General features: G+C 48.5%; 1 protein-coding gene across 1 annotated transcript in view; it reads right to left on the bottom strand.

The window, feature by feature from the left end:
* The window catches only part of LOC138503329 (lysophospholipid acyltransferase 2-like), a 228,382-nt gene that overhangs the window by 46,202 nt on the left and 165,271 nt on the right, over window positions 1-16,909 (bottom strand). The window contains exons 6-7 of the mRNA XM_069622961.1: window positions 10,118-10,172; window positions 4,995-5,157 (exon numbers count right to left, since the gene is read on the bottom strand). Of these exons, the coding sequence (XP_069479062.1) occupies window positions 4,995-5,157; window positions 10,118-10,172 (218 nt within the window). The remainder of the gene's footprint in view (window positions 1-4,994; window positions 5,158-10,117; window positions 10,173-16,909) is intronic.

The following is a 16,909-nucleotide window of genomic DNA, read 5'->3' as shown; positions in this document are numbered from 1 at the left end:
CACAAGCCTTTCAGGGAGTGGAGCATCAGAAGACTTACACATATGCAAGGGAAGCATCAGAGACATCAGACCTAGGGAAGAGACGCTTCAGAAGCCTTGCACTTAAGGAGGGGAAGAGTCAGATGCCTTCCACTTAGAGAGGGGAGGCTTCAGAAGCTTTTCATTCAGGGAGGGTGAGCATCAGAAGCATCGCAGGGAGTGGAGCATCAGAAGACTTACACATATGCAAGGGAAGCATCAGACCTAGGGAAGGGAAGCTTCACAATCCGTGCACTTAGAGAGGGGACATGTCAGATGCCTTCCACTTAGAGAGGGGAGGCTTCAGAAGCTTTACATTCAGGGAGGGTGAGCATCAGGGCCTTGCAGGGAGTGGAACATCAGAAAACACACATATGCAAGGGAAGCATCAGAGATATCCGACTTAGGGAAGGGACGCTTCAGAAGCTTTGCACTTAAGGAGGGGAAGAGTCAGATGCCTTCCACTTAGAGAGGGGAGGCTTCAGAAGATCTTAATTCAGGAAGGGTGAGCATCACAAGCCTTGCAGGGAGTGCAGCATCAGAGGACTTACACATATGCAAGGGATGCATCAGAGACATCAGACTTAGGGAAAGGCCGCTTCAGAAGCCTTGCACTTAGAAAGGGGACATGTCAGATGCCTTCCACTTAGAGAGGGGAGGCTTCAGAAGCTTTTCATTCAGGGGGGGTGAGCATCAGAAGCCTTGCAGGGAGTGGAGCATCAGAAGACTTACAGATATGGAAGGGAAGCATGAGAGGCATCAGACTTAGGGAAGGGAAGCGTCAGAAGCCTTTCACTTAGAGAGGGGGCATGTCATATGCCTTCCACTTAGAGAGGGGAGGCTTCAGAAGCATTTCATTCAGGGAGGGTGAGCACCAGGGCCTTGCAGGGAGTGGGGCATCAGAAGACTTACACATATGCAAGGGAAGCATCAGAGACATCAGACTTAGGGAAGGGAAGCATCAGAAGACTTGCACTTAGGGAGGGGACATGTCAGATGCCTTCCACTTAGAGAGGGGAAGCTTCAGAAGCTTTTCATTCGGGGAGGTTGAGCATCAGAAGCCTTTCAGGGAGTGGAGCATCAGAAGACTTACACATATGCAAGGGAAGCATCAGAGACATCAGACCTAGGGAGGGGATGCTTCAGAAGCCTTGCACTTAAGGAGGGGAAGAGGCAGATGCCTTCCACTTAGAGAGGGGAGGCTTCAGAAGCTTTTCATTCAGGGAGGGTGAGCATCAGAAGCATCGCAGGGAGTGGAGCATCAGAAGACTTACACATATGCAAGGGAAGCATCAGACCTAGGGAATGGAAGCTTCACAATCCGTGCACTTAGAGAGGGGACATGTCAGATGCCTTCCACTTAGAGAGGGGAGGCTTCAGAAGCTTTACATTCAGGGAGGGTGAGCATCAGGGCCTTGCAGGGAGTGGAACATCAGAAAACACACATATGCAAGGGAAGCATCAGAGATATCCGACTTAGGGAAGGGACGCTTCAGAAGCTTTGCACTTAAGGAGGGGAAGAGTCAGATGCCTTCCACTTAGAGAGGGGAGGCTTCAGAAGATCTTAATTCAGGAAGGGTGAGCATCACAAGCCTTGCAGGGAGTGCAGCATCAGAGGACTTACACATATGCAAGGGAAGCATCAGAGACATCAGACTTAGGGAAAGGCCGCTTCAGAAGCCTTGCACTTAGAGAGGGGACATGTCAGATGCCTTCCACTTAGAGAGGGGAGGCTTCAGAAGCTTTTCATTCAGGGGGGGTGAGCATCAGAAGCCTTGCAGGGAGTGGAGCATCAGAAGACTTACAGATATGGAAGGGAAGCATGAGAGGCATCAGACTTAGGGAAGGGACGCTTGAGAAGCTTTGCACTTAGGGAGGGGAAGCGTGGCACACCTTACAATTAGAGAGGGCACGTGTAAGAAGTCTTACACAGCGGGCAAGCATAAGAAGCCTCACATTTAGGATTGGGAAGCACCAGAAGCCTTACAGGGAGGTGAAGTGTCAAAAGCCTCACACTTTTGCAGGGAAATGTGTCTCTTTGGAATGAGTTACTTTTCATGATCCTCATACTTAGGATCTCAGAGAGGGAGCTGCTTAAAGTAAGAAACATACATGTTTACAAGGAACATTTCAGGAGTGTAATTGCAGGACCCCTTGAATGTTTCTCATTAGCAATTACTTAGCTGATGCTTTCTAATGTTTTACATTGATGGAGCATGACTTTTCGAATATCTTCCACTTAATGTTGCAAATGTTACAAGGGCTGCATGAAGAGCAATGCTTTTTAGCCTTTACTCCAGTTTTCCACAGTCTCTGTTCCATTTTGTATTTTTACTCTTCCTCAGGTCAGTCATTTCCTCGTCTCTAGCCTGTTCGGTCTCCAGCTTTGCCCTCAAGGCTGGAGGATCTCTATGAGCATGACTAAGAAAGATAATCCTTCACTAGACTGCAGCAGCCACCATTAGATAAGATCTCACACTGCCCACCCACCACTGGATTGGCCAGCCATGGCCTTCTCCAAATCCCGATAGGTTCCTTGAGTCCCAAGGGCCATGGAAATTCCATCCTAAGGAGCTCTCTGAGCCCGAGCTTGAGGAGACTCCCATCACCCATTTCATGCCTACAGGGACCAAGGACAATGATCAACAGGATCCCGGAAGCCTTACAATGAGTAGCCGATGAGCCCCCTTTCAGTACGGTCTTCACCGAATTAGCTGCCAACGGCCTTTGCCCAGGTGCTTTTTGATTCAAGGTTCACAAGGGTCCACAAAAAGGCCCTTCGGGAAAGATAAACCTTGTGAGACTACTATGTGCATCACAGTTGAGCTGTTCTTTAGCTAGCGTGCAGCACGGTCTATCTCCAGTTCCTCCGTCTATTGCTTTCCTTGGTGTCCCTTCGAAGGAAATGGTCGCCATACCAGCTAAATCCTTTTCCCCACAGTGCATTCCCAACACAGACTCTCTGCTTCCCAAATTCCCACTGTTCCAGGCAGTGCCACCTCTAAACCCTTGCCTATCATCTCAGTTGCTAAAGTCCCCTTTCTGGCCCTCTCCACCTGCTTTCTACCGTGAAGAAGTACCCCTTTAGCATCACGCAAGGGCCCAAATCACCCACAACAATCTAATGCCATTTTTTAAGCCTCCCACAATTCCCCGGCCCACTCCAGCCAAGTCATTTCTACTCTGCAACCTAAGTACCTTCCTGAGGACAGGTTCTCACAGCCAGACACTGGTGTCACGCACCCCCAGAGTTCCTACAGTGTTAACTCTGGAGAAGGCGTTTCTACTCTGCAACCTACGTCCCTTTCTGAGCACAGGTTCTCACAGCCAGACACTGGTGTCGCGCACCCCCAGAGTTCCTACAGTGTTAATTCTGGAGAAGGCGGTTCGCCAGGCCAAGTTCAGAGCTTCAGCCTGGCTCAGCCCAATTTCTGGGGCGAATCGTGGTTCTTACACGCAGCAGATCCTAATGAAAACAGTGACTGGGGTCCTCTGCCCTCATAAGCTCAGGGCATGATTTTGTTTTGGAAGGAAAGAAAATGCTACTGGGTATGAGAGACTACCAGGTGTGGAGTTAGGACGGAACGTTCTGCAAAGCAACAAACAGCAAGGCCATCCTGTCCCTCGGCTCTACCTCAAGGCCTCAGGCTGGGGCCTCACAGCTCCACACCACCCGGGTCAGTCTACTGCAAATATCCCAAACACGTCCTCGTTACCCAAGCTCCACAAGCTCACACTGACACATATCACTCACACCCTCACGCAGTCCTGCAGGTGTCAAGGACAGGAGGTCCACTAGGTTTCTTTGGGCAAATAAGAATGCAGTAGTGTAGGCCCTACTACACTAACCTAGGACCATCCGTGAGTGTAGCCCCAGGTTACAAAAATATTACACCATCAGTTCCTTGATCACAATGGCCGGCCGCTGTGACCTGTGTTGCTGTACAACCTTCTACTTGGGTGATCAAATTAAGGAGGTCGATTCTACATTGTATAATGTTGTCCTCAGGTGCCCCAGGGACCCAATGTCGAGTTGTACTATAAAACAGGGGGTGTGGGGGCTGCGCTTCAGTGTCAGCCTTTGGGTCAAAACCAAGTCAGGATAATCATGAAAGCACTCTGTGGAGCTCTGTATTGCGCTTCCCCATAGAATGTCGGAGGAAGCTCTGGTATTGTTTCACTGGATGCAACAGCACAGTACCCCAGCCCTGCACGGCTTATGGGCCATGCACTGACAGCAGAATTTTCTTTACACAGTCTGTATTGCTGGTGACCTGGCATACATTGTTTTTTAAATTTCATTTGTTACCCTACTAAACTGATTGTAAACTTTGTGGCTTTTTACACCTTTTTTTCATAGAAAGTATGCTGTAAAATGCACCATCTTAACTCATTATTTAAAACATATTCTTGGGGAGCTTCCCCCAACCACACCAATGCCCCTCCCCCCCATGCAACCTCCTTGCTTGCAGGGTCAGAGCGGGGCATAACATTGTCTCGGGCATCGATGAAAAAGGGGCCCACAGTTGCAAATGGCAATTCATTCCTTGTGTGACAGACTGAGTAATGCCCAAGGGAGAGCTTTTTGATAAAATGTGATGCAAATTGTGATTTTAAAGAATGTTCATTCAGTAACACTGGCCAAAACTACTAGCCACAGAGTGAAGTAACTTATCAAACTGGCCCACGTGTGCTAAATAAGTGGGCCCCTTTGACCCAAAAAAATGTCCCACCCGAGCTTTTTGCGTTTTTGGTTTGGGCATTGACCCATTGCCCTATAGGCTAGTCCGAGGCTGCTTGCTTGATTGTGGTGCCCTCACTGCACTCTGTCACTCATACACATTCATGGGAAACCTTTGCACACCTCCAAATCAACATGCACCTGCTGCCAACTTAAACCCTGGTAGTGACAGTGCGCAGGGCGCCCACACTGGCGCATCATGGAGGCCGCGCTGACCAGGGTGCAAGAGACTCACCGTGGGAGAGGGCTCAGAGCTGGGGCGGCCCCCCTTCTCCTGGCCCCAGTAGTGTCTGCCCTCGATGAAGGATGCATAGTCATTGAAGGAGCACAGTGGGCCAGCCACTATGCCAAGGAAGTTGAAATGATAGCTCATGTACTCCAGGGGTCCAGGGCACCTCCTGCACAGCGGGAAAGAGAGAGAGGCATGATGACTGCATTGTGGGGAGCTGGGAGACAAAGCAACAAGGTGGGGAGGGCCCTAAAGGGGGCAGGTGAGGGCATCAGATAAACAGGGAGATGCAAAGGAAAAGAGATCGACATGGATGTGCAAGACAGAAGAGCGAGAGTGCGATCACAACTGGCAGAGGGAAAAAGAGAGAGGCGCAGGAGATCCACTGTGTGCCTGAGAGAGTGTGAGAAGTCAAAGAGAGACAGAAGAAGTGAGAGTAAGTGATAGAAGAAATGGGACTGATGGAAAGAAAGAAAGACTAAGAATACAGAGAGAAATTGAAAGAAAGATGACAGAAATGGAGAAATAAAGATAGGGATTGTGAGTATGTGTGTGCACGCTTGTATACATGTGTGTGAGAGTGAGAGACAGTGAATGTGAGAGAAGAAGAGAGATGGAAAGAAAGATAGAATGATAAGAAAGAGCGTGAAAGACAAAGAAAGGGATGGAGACAGAAAGAGACAAAGGGATAGTGTGTGTGAGATAGAGGAAGAAAAAGACAGAGAATTCAACGAGTAACAGATAAACTGACAGAGCGATGTAAAGGAAAGAAAGTGATATGGAGTCTGATGTGACAGAGAGAGAAAGAGATTGGGACAGAAAGATCTGGATACAGATAGAGATTGAGAGAGAGAGAAAGAGAGAGAGAGAGAGAGAGCGAGAGATTGAGAAGACAGCAAGACAAAGTGATGGAAAAAGAAGTAGAGAAAAAGGAGTGTGGGCAGGAGAGAGAGAAACATATGAGAAGAGAAGAGAAAAGAAAGGACGGCAAGGGAACAGAAGGGAAGGGAACAGACAAGGAAAACAGAGAGAAAAAGGGAAAAGTGAGAGATATGGCGAGAAAAATGAGGATAACAATAGAGATTAAGAGAAGGAGTGGCTGAGAAGAGCGAGAGACAGAGGCTGAATCAGAGGCAGGGGAAGTGAACGAAAGCGAGCGATAGAGACATTCTAAGCAACTGGGAGAAACAGGGAGCGCTGGACAGAAAGAAACACAGAGACAGTGAGGCACTGACACAGGGAGGGAAGCAGAAAAAGAGGCGCGCCAGGTGGTTATAGTCAAGGAGAGAGCGAGTGAGATGCAACGAAACAGATGCGTAAGAGGACGAGACAGTAAAGCCTTCGGAACAAGCCCTCGACCACGTTATTACAGAACTGCAGTCTTCCTGCATGTGTGCCCAACAGATCTGCAGCACAGGAAAACAAGAGGAGGAGACATTGGCCAGAGACTTAGACTGGTCTCTAAAGAAGCAACACGGGCAGACCTAGAACACACCGACAAACTAAAATGCTGCAGGGCACTAGGGCAAATCTTTAAACTTGCAGGGTACTTAACTCTGGTTAAAAAAAAACACAGTCACAAAATGATGCTTAGGGAGGCCAGAGTCTTAGAGTCACTTCCCCCTGCACACAAAGACATTTGGAACACGTATTTTCACACGTTCAGCGAAAAGAAGGAAGCCCTTTCAAGTAATCAAGTAAAACAGGACAAGAACAGCCCTGCATCACACTCGGACGAAGACTAGGATCAGCAGAGAACAGCAAAATGCGGATATGCAATTCCCCAAAGAAGACAGGGCACAAAGCAACATGGACTTTAGAAGGCATAGAAAACAAACTGGCCACTACCAGAGAATGTAAAGCACTCTGTGTATTTGCGTTGAAAATTGGCATACATGTTCATGCCCAATAAGTACCTTGCCTTGTATTATTGCCGTCTCAGAGCTTGAGGGAGACAGCAAGGACAGGAAGGGGTGGGGGGAAATAGCACAGATGTGCGGGAGGAAAAGGTAGAGAGGGGCTTGCAGAGCCAACTTGTGAGAATTGAATGTCGGGAGTGTGACCATGGGTAGGTGGCCATTCAGAGCAATGCCAGAGCCAGGCCCACCTCAGAGGTGGTGTGAAGGGGTTGAGAGGGACTCCTTTCCCTAGTTTCATGGCATGCGTGACGTCATGTGTGTTCATTGGTGCCACTCAGTCCGTCCTGTACCTCAGACGCCTCTGTCCTATCCAGGTTGCTTTCTCTAAGCTTTCAGATAATGCCCCAGAGTCATGGTGGGGTGGGTCCAAGCCTGATTTGCATATGGTCTTTCCCCTTTTGTAATTGCTTGGCAGGAGAGGATGATGGTCTGAGGGTTGTCCAGAGCAATGCCAGAGGTTAAGATTAATTTGAAATCTTCCAGCCGTCAGACCTTTTGTTTTGATATAGTCACCTCGAGTGGGATGGGTCTGCCTAGACAATGGTCCCATACCTGCTGGACCTAGAGACCCGACCCACTCCTCACTGATGAGGCCCAATGAAGCTGAAACATGTTTGGGGATTATTGTGGTCTCATGAAGAAGTGATGTGACCAAGCAGTTCAGGCTGAACTTCCCCTTTTGAGGTGGAACAAGCCCGATTTGCATATGGTCTTTCCCCTTTTATAATGGCTTGGCAGACGAAGCATGATGGTCTGGAGGTTTGGCCAGAGCAATACCAGAGGTTAGGATTAATTCTAAACTTTCCAGCCATCATACCTTTTGTTGTGATATGGTGAACATAGCAGCCTGGCAACCCGGTGCAAACCACAGAGACTACAACTACCAGCATGCACCACACTCATCATACTGATATAATGGCTACTGAACCCAGGGAAGCAGCATCTTCCAGAGACCAATGACAACCACTACACATACCACAATCCACCTGGGTGCAATAGCAAAACACCAGCCTGGACCAGCAGGAACAAAATAAGTTCCCTGATAAAAATGGACTTTCTACAACCATTCAGGAGCCATATGGGAAACCCAACACGTGCCACAGAGTCCCCAGACTTGCTACCGGGGAACAGTGGAGTAGTGACTGTGGAGCTGGAGGCAGAGGGATCTGCACATCAGTAGGGGAGTCCAGGAAACACTCTCCAGAAACTGTATGGACAGTGATTTACTCGATACAGTAGGAGAACAGGGATAGAGCACAACCAGAGACTGCGCGGGTGGCTGCAAGCAAATGGAGGCTAAAAAGAAGGTGAGGCTGAAAGCCCTTTGGAGGACTCCTAGGAGAAATGCCTCCCCATAATGGGAGATCGGTGGAGCTTTGGGTAGACGAGGCAGAGCTTGTCCCAGGAGGACAGCCCCTACCTTTGTGTCCAATGGGAGCTTAGGGAACTTTCTAGACCGAAACAGGATATCTATATAAACCCAGCAGAACCAGTCTTCCATGAGGGGTGTTCAGGTGAGCTGCTCAGAGGAGCTGCAGGGAGACCATGAGACCAGGCAGGTGGGAGGAGAGTAATGGCATGTGTGGAGAGAGTAAAGGTAAGGGGTGAGGGTGATGGAGTGGTATCCATTCAGCACTCTGTTTGTATGTAAGTGAGAGCGGGAGACACATTAAGACCAGAAGGGCGGAGGAGAGTAAAGAAATGAGGAGTGAGAGCAGGACTAAGCTCAGGAGGGAGGAGAAAAGGAGAGATAGGAGGAAAGAGAGGAAGAATAAGATCAAGAGGGAACAGGAGAGTAGAGACAAGAGGGGTGAAAGGACTCCTCCGGAAGAGAGACTGGAGATGGGAGGAATGAGAGGAGGAGGAAGAGAAGGAGGGAGGAGTAGAGGAGGAGAGTAGAGTAAGGAGGGACGAGATGTGGAGTAAGATCAGGAGGGAAGAGGAGAGTAAAGATACGAGGAGTAGGAGGAGGTGTAAGATCAGGAGGAACTAAGCCCCAGAGGCAGAGTAGTGAGGAGGAGTGGAGGGAAGATTGAGACTAAGGAGTGAAAGGCCATCTACAAAGAGAAAGGGTATGACAGGACAATCAGACTACCCCTATTTAGGTCACCTAGACAGTCCCTGAGGGAAAGCAAGAGATAAGGATATGGCCATTAGGCCTCCGTAGAGCAGGGCACGCCTAAACAGCAGGGGCTCTTTCTATAGTGAACCAACATTACATTAAGTCATTAAGGGGGTGCAACCTGGGTTAGGGAGGTGTAACCACGTGACAAGGGTCAGGGCAAGCGCACAGGGACCACCCCATAGACTTGGAGCCAAGGTGCCTTCATATTACGTTGTAAAGTTATATAAACTGAAAAGGTACTAGTATTGTCATGTGAGTCACTGACAAGCCAATAAGAGGAGTGAACGTTTGATGGGCGGAGAGACGGAAGAGGAGAGTAGCCAATATCCCCTTTGCAGATGCCAACATAGTCTCGCTCCCCCATATAAGTTGGTTTCTTGCAATGGTTCATTGCTCACACATGCACCCCTCCCCCACACCTCATCCCAAAGACACTCACTGTATCAGCCCTCCTCCCACGAGTGTCTAACAACACCCCCTGAAGCCCTTCGGACCATGTTTTACCGCCACTGTCCACTAGGTGCCACTGCGGTCTGGTTTCACTGGCTTTTCATGCCAACAACAACTTATAAACTGGGACTGGCCTCAGGGTGCCAGCACTGCATAAGTGTGGGCATCCTTGAAGATTTCATCTTCTCAGTTCACTATCGCAGCTGCGTGTGAACGTTACCTCACACAACGCCATATACTGAGGGTCGCTTTCGCGCTAAGCCCCTGCCATATCTCTGCCTAGCCACCAGATGTCGCTGATGCACAGACGTGAGAGAGTACAAGCTAACCTGTAAAGCGGGCCGTTCCCACATTGTTTCCTAACTATGCCTGCGGAGCCCGAGCAGGGTATGTATGCTGGTTGCATTAGGAAACGTAGCCTATTTCTTTAATAGTTAGTGGCCATACCCCTCAATTCGTCACGGTGGCTGAAATCGGATCTTTGTGCTTTTGGCCGATGAGTGCCCATTTATGTCTACCGTGGGGGTGAACTGGGTGCAAGGCAGGAAACATGACTCACCCGATGCGGGTGAGTTCAATGGTGTGCTATAAACTGTGTCGCGCTGCTCCCCACTTACCATCCCCAGTGAACTTACCTGAGGGCCCGGAGCTTCTGCCCTGCGCTGAGCGATTCCGCAACCCGTGCCGTGCCTGAAAAGAGATAGTTGATGAATGAATGACTGAATTATGGTATGCAGAAATGAACTTGCACTGCACTGTAAACTCAACAGCCGAAAGGCTCTCTGGGATTCAGAGAAGGTGAGCTGTTTTCATTTTCTTTTTACACACGTGAGCAGTGCATTAAGTGGATGAGAAATCGAGGGCTGGGGGCTAACGACTAATTAACCATAAGTGTTGCAGGACCTAAGCAAGTCTGGTGTGGCCTCAAAATGGCAAGTAGCAACAGAGCATTTGCCGGTCAGATAGGACAGCGAGTATAGCGCTCGCTTTGACATCCGCGGGCCAAGGTTCGAATCCCGGCAGCCTTTCGTCCATCCAAGTTCAATAAATGAGCTCCACACACCGTGGGTGATAATAAGCAGCGCTCAGATGCCCGAGGGTTCATAGCGCTATATAAATAAGAATTATTATTATTTTTATTATTGCGTGTGGCCCGTATAACTAAAGGAGTGGATTAATAGATGCAGTAGAAGTGGGTTAGGCGGTTAGATTTAATAGAAGGGGAGTAAGGTTTGGCGTGTTTCGTACTTTCCACGAAAGGAAGCAAAATCGATTTTAAAAGATTTGGTAAATAGACAACAGTCCAAAAAAAAATGCCTAAAATAAAAATATTCAAATTATCAAAAATCAATACAAAATAGGTTAATGCAGGTTCAAAACAGTCAGTCCTTCCAAATGAGATCCAGGGTTCTTATTTATGATTTCATTTTTATTTAATCACTCTAATAGGAAGACTGCAATATAGTATAACAATAAACAACATATTCGCTATAAAACATTTTCCCTTCAGCATATTATGAAACATATAGTATAACTCCAAATGTATGAAACTGATGTTCTGATTTTGAAAATGGGATGATAGTGACATCTAAAGGGCAAGCACAGTATTGTCCCGTCTCATCTTTTTATTGATTGTTAAAGTGTTAGTGTGCAGGGTAATCAGGTCACAGGGCAAAGGTAGGAGGACCCTTGCTGGAGATTAATGTTTGCACCATTTCGGGCCGAGTCATGGAGAAGCCTAGCTCACTTAAAGTTGTGTTTATAAAGACAAGTGGTCTGTCTCTAGTGGTTGGAAAATATTCTATCTCCGGAGGATGTACACGACAAAACAAATAAGGATTGGCCTAAAGGGACATCTGAGATACCATTGTAGAAGGAGTGTAGCATGTATGTGAACAGCACATGATTCCCGTCCATTCTTGCACCACTCCCAAACTTTTTTTTTTTATTAGGGAAGTTTTCGGGTTCTTGGGTGTTTCCTGATTTTCTAAAGCAGGACTCATCTTGTGGAGTCCACCAGCGCAAGGATTTATGCAGCCACTGGCAAACTGCCATTTTCCTGACCCCCCTCCACTAAAGTGTGGTGAGATTTTAGAATTTGGGGGCACTGATGCCTTCTGGGTCCCCTCTGCTGGTGCATGCATTTTTATGCTTGCAGTATTTTCCCATCAAGAAGCACCTTGCTGTGGCACTCAATGTCTGCCAACAAGAGCATGGCAGATATTCTGGTGCTCCTGGGAAGACATTGTGAGAGTCCATGTGTCGCCCTAGGACCCTCCGGGAGCTTCTCCTCATTTGGAGGTTGGAGTCGTAGACCTCACCACCCTCCATCCTCTGGCACCCCCTGGGACCAAATGCAGGCGCCAATCCATTGGGTGCCCTTTGCAAGAGCTGTCAGTGAGGCAGGCGCCATCAGAATTGGCAAAGGCGGGTTCTGAGCTCAGCCTTGAGGAGGCCATAAGAAGAATACCTCCCAGAAATGGTTTGCCATCAAGTGAACAGGCTCGTCATTTGGCAATGCCAAGCATCCTCAGTCGAAGAACATGGCGGCATCGCTTTACCACTATCCGGCTCACTTTTCCTCCTTACTTTGTACAGACAAGGCTCGCCGCAAAGACTGCCTCTGCCCACCGCTCCCGAGCACACACCCCCTCCAGCGGAGAGAGGAGGGGGTACTCTACATGATATCTGACATCTCTTTACTAGATCACCATCCCACAGCCACCAGAGTCACCCCCACAGCCACCAGACCCTCCCGCACACCCGGAAGACCCCGCGGTCGCGAGCCAGGAAGCATAGTCACGTACTTCCGTGGTCTCTGCATACACGCATTAGATGCGTTCCCACCAAGAAAGACTTGAAAAGCTACCAGCATTCAGAAAACGGGTTACTGCATTCTCTCCCTCCTCTTCTTTTAGTCCACGCGCCTTTTTTCTTCCAGGACCAAGCACCAAGAGATCATCAAAAAGGCAAAAGGGACCTATATAAGACCGCTATAAATCATGCTGGACAAAGGAGCAGTGTCGAGTGTCTATTTCAAATCTTGGAATTGAGTTGTGAAATCCAGTCTGCTCATTCTGATTGATATTCTGTATGATACTGCTGCTATCTATCGGCTTCTTTAATGTTAGATTACTGTATTTTGGATACATGATAAAATGTGATATTGATTGCCTTTTTTAAAATCGTGTAATTGAATTGTGAAATCCATTATGCTAATTCTATAGGAAGCTGCTTTTTATAGGTATTTCTCTAAATTGATGTCATGTGTTGTTAAGGTTTCTTTGTAAACCATAAACAATAACAAACATATGCCAAACCAAATCGTGTGTGTGCGAACCAATGCTTTGCGCAGCATTTGCCAACAGGGGCGAGGACTGTTCTGAACGGGTGGAGACTGCAGCTGGGTCAGTCCTATTCCAAGCTGCATGCACCACTCCTGTTGGCCTTTCAGAGGCACGTGACTGACTCTTATCTGCCCTACTGGCCATTTCTGAGGCACCGAGCTGTGATCTTACGATAGGCCAGTCCGCTCTGTGTTCTCTGGGAATGCAGTACCCGTGCCAGAGAGCACATCCCTGACCCCACCCATGTTCCTGAGGCCACTCATGTCTGATTGCACATGTGCTGATACCCAAGCACATCCTTGTTGGCGCTCTGTGTGGGGGCTGCATGAAAGGGTATGAAGGGGGACGGGGAGCTCAGCGGGCTCTACTTTATCATACCAAGGGTTGGCATAGGGTAAGTGGCTGTTCGGCCGACCCATGGCCAATAAGCAGTGTTTCATAAAATTAGGGCAACGTCCACACAGAATAGTTCATGTGTTGTCTCCTTCCTAGAGATTGGGCCCCAATATCATAAGTAATGGAGGCATACTTCCTTGCTATAATATTCCTATATCCAGCATACCATGGGAATACTTCACTATAATGTGCTAAATGTACAGAATTACTAGCGGAATACTGTACTGTAATGTACCCAACATACACTGTTACCAAGGGAACGTTGTGCAGCAATATGCTGCATAGTCAGCATTATCTTCACGTCCCTCTTCCTCGTCCCAATACTCACCTATGAGGCCCCGCCTTCCATACAGGAACTTTTTTTTCCCTTCCGAGGTATAAACCTCCTACATACCCACAATACACCATTTCATTTTCTCTTGTGTCCGACGGGGACTGGATCCTTCTGGAGCACCGAGCGCTCAACCCACTGAGCTATCTTACCGGCTATAGCTATCTCACCGTCTATAGTAAAATGAGCAATTACATGTCTGAATGTTCTCAAAGTCAGAAAGCAAATTACACCCTGTAGTGGATACCATTCAACTGGTAATTGAGATTTAACATCAGGCCAGTTCATCTGCAGGTCTGGCATAAAGTTGGCCACATGTCAAGCCTGCGTGGATCTACTTTTAAGGCTTCAGAGGTTGTCAAAATACAAACACACCGGAAGGGTTCATAACTGTGTATTAAAGAATTTTGCGTATGGCAGGGAAAGCAGCACACTAACACGGCATCCCATACTCTGGGCACTCGTTACCTCATACATGCAAAAAAAATCCTGAACAACATGCCATGGAGAAAGGAAAGATAGACACATTACAACAAAGCATTAATTGTGGCACAATGAAATCAAGGGCCAATGTATGTGCTATGGTCAAACACTTCTACACTGTACACAAGCTTTTAGGCACAAGGATTTTGTGAAGTGACACCACCGAGATGGAATGTCTTGTGATGATCATAACAGAGACAACGTCGAGAAAAAAACATGCTATAACTGCAACTTGCAAAAAGCAAAAAACATGGCCCAAACTGGATGCTTATTCTACTCTAAATGCTTCTTGGAAGTTTTTGTCTGTATTGTGAATTTGAGGTGTTTCAGAAAAAACTAAATCAGGGCCTCACCCCCTGGAGTGTGCCTGAAATAAACCTTTAATGAGTTTAGCAATTATTGTATAGAACTCCAGAAAGACCAATTATTTGTCATTCCTATTCTTTCTTATTTAGGGTCACTGCTCAAAGTGTTACCCTTGTGGAACCCTCATTTATTTTTAAGAGGCCTGAACAAAAAAGCCAGCGACTCCAGAACCAAAGAGCCACATGGCGCTAGCCACAGTCCAGGCGTTTCAATTTAAAAATAAATAAATGAATATATACATTTTTTAATTTAATTTTTTTAGGGGTAGCAAGAGAGACCTCATGGGGCACAGGTGTAACCCCTGGTTACCCCCTTGAGGTGTCCTCCACGGTGGTGTCTACTGGTGGGCGTGGCGTACTCACAGTGAGAGGTGGGCTCCCGGGCTTACTGCGGAGCTTGGTGCCCGGTTGAGTGGGCATTGCTAACTGGGACCACCTGCAGGGCTTGGGGGTCTGTGGAATGGCTGATATCATGTGTTTCAGGTTCACCTGGCATTATTACGGCTGTTCCGGGTGCCTTGCATTATGGTATATAATATAAGGGTTCCCAGCCCCCCCTCTTCCTTCTGGGGCCTGGTTGAAGGTGGGGCTTTCATGGGGATTCTGCTGGCCAGGGAGTTCTCCTATCCTCCCAGATGGCCCGACTGGGGGCGGGGCTGGTTGGCATTCCTGTGTCGGTTGCCGCTTGCTCCCTGCTTCCTTCCTGTTGCCTGGAGACCACTTCTTCAGCGACATGCTGCAGACTGTGGGGGTTGGCTTGGCGGTTCTGATTGGCAAGTAGTCTGAGAAATACAGACATGTGGACTCTCCTGCTGGTTCTCCAAGTCCTGACCAACATCACGCCAGGAAGAAACACAAAAAGCCCACGGGATGAAGTTTTCTTTATCCCAGAAGGAGATCAAAGCCCTTATGTAGCAGGCCATTGAAGAGCATGAGGGTTCTGGGGGCCAGCACATGCATAGGGCCAGCGCCTCCTCTTCAGTTTCGTCTTCCTCGTCGCCCCCCTCAATTTCCTCTACTTGTATCTATTCATCAGGCGGGGTCTGAGTCAGACGAAGAGGCCGAAGGGAAATATCCATCCAGGGATGAAGTGGAAACTGTGATATCCCAGGTTTGGGACTCCATTGCATTTTCTGGCCCTGTGGATGGGGTCAGGGGGAGCTCATCTAACCCTAAGATACGGCAATATTAGCACACCCCAAAACTATGGCTTCCCCTAATATCGTATATAAAGAAAAACGTGCTCTGTGAATGGAAGAACCCAGAGCACATGTCTCCATGCCGTCCTTCATGGCACATTGCTATCCTTTGAAGGGGGCTGAGGACTTTCTCCCAGGCACAGTGGCTGTTGACGATATTCTGGCCAGTTTGGTGAGCCATTCCTCCATGGCTGTGGAGGAAGCTGCCCTTTGGGACCTGGTGGACTGTTAAGCGAATGCTGCATTAAAGAAAGCACATGTGGGTTCACATCTAGCACTGCGGGCCAATGTCTACGGGTCCTATACAGCAGGGATGGTTCTGGGGGGCTTCTGGCTTCCTCATAAGGCGATGGAAGATGTCTCAGACTGTGCTCCAGGTCTTTCATATGATGGGGTCAGGAGCACCGCCATGACCATGGGTGCTTTTGTCTTCATTTGAGGGACTGGAAATCCGACAACTCCCAGAAGGATGCTGCTCTTAAGCTCCCCTTTATGGGCAGTAAGCTTTTCGGGGACTCTCTGGAAGACAATGTTCACCAGGTGTCCAGGGCGGACAAGCACACAGATTGGTTGTGGCATAAGCCTGCTCCACGGGTTCGCCGTTCTTCGGGGGATGCACCTCGGAGCAGATGATCTGGGGCAGGCATGGCCTGTTTCACCACTCATGGGGCTTTCCTTCAAGGCCCGCAGGTCCAAAGACGGTGGAGGGACATCTGAAGCCCTGACCATTACTGTGGACCTGTGGGGGCCAAACCTCAACATTATTTTCCTGTGTGGGTGCGGTGCTCCTCCGAGGCTTGGGTACTGCAGATTGTTCGGGAAGGTTACCGGATAGAATTTCTGTCTCCACCTCTTTAGCCGTCCTGGATAATGACTACTCTGCCCATTTTCAGTTTCAGGTTCTTCCCTTTGGATTGAAATCAGCTCCAAGGGTCTTTACAAAGATTTTGGCTCCGTTGGTGGCACATTTGCATCTGTGGGGAATCCAGCTGTTCCATTTACTGGACGACTGGCTGGTCAAGGCAGATCTCAGCTGCACTGTTCAATCTCACCTTCTCATTGTCTGTCAGTCACTCCAGGAATGGGGCTCCCTGATCAACTGGGAAAAGTTTCAGATGGCCCCTTTCCATGACCTGGTGTTCATAGGGGCTTGGTTCTGCACCAGAAGTGGGAAAGTTCTTCTGCCATATGCCAGGGATCTCTGTCTCCAGTCCCTCCTTTCCAAGGTCTTTCGAAGTCCCTGGGCATCAGCACGGGAGCTCCTGGTGGTACAGGGGCACATGGCTTTTTGTGTTTGTCTGGTCCC

This window comes from Ambystoma mexicanum, chromosome 11, assembly GCF_040938575.1.
Source record: "Ambystoma mexicanum isolate Mex_15411 chromosome 11, UKY_AmexF1_1, whole genome shotgun sequence".
Lineage (NCBI taxonomy): Eukaryota > Metazoa > Chordata > Amphibia > Caudata > Ambystomatidae > Ambystoma > Ambystoma mexicanum.
The sequence above is the reverse complement of the archived record's forward strand: the minus strand, read 5'-3'. Positions and strand labels throughout refer to the sequence as shown.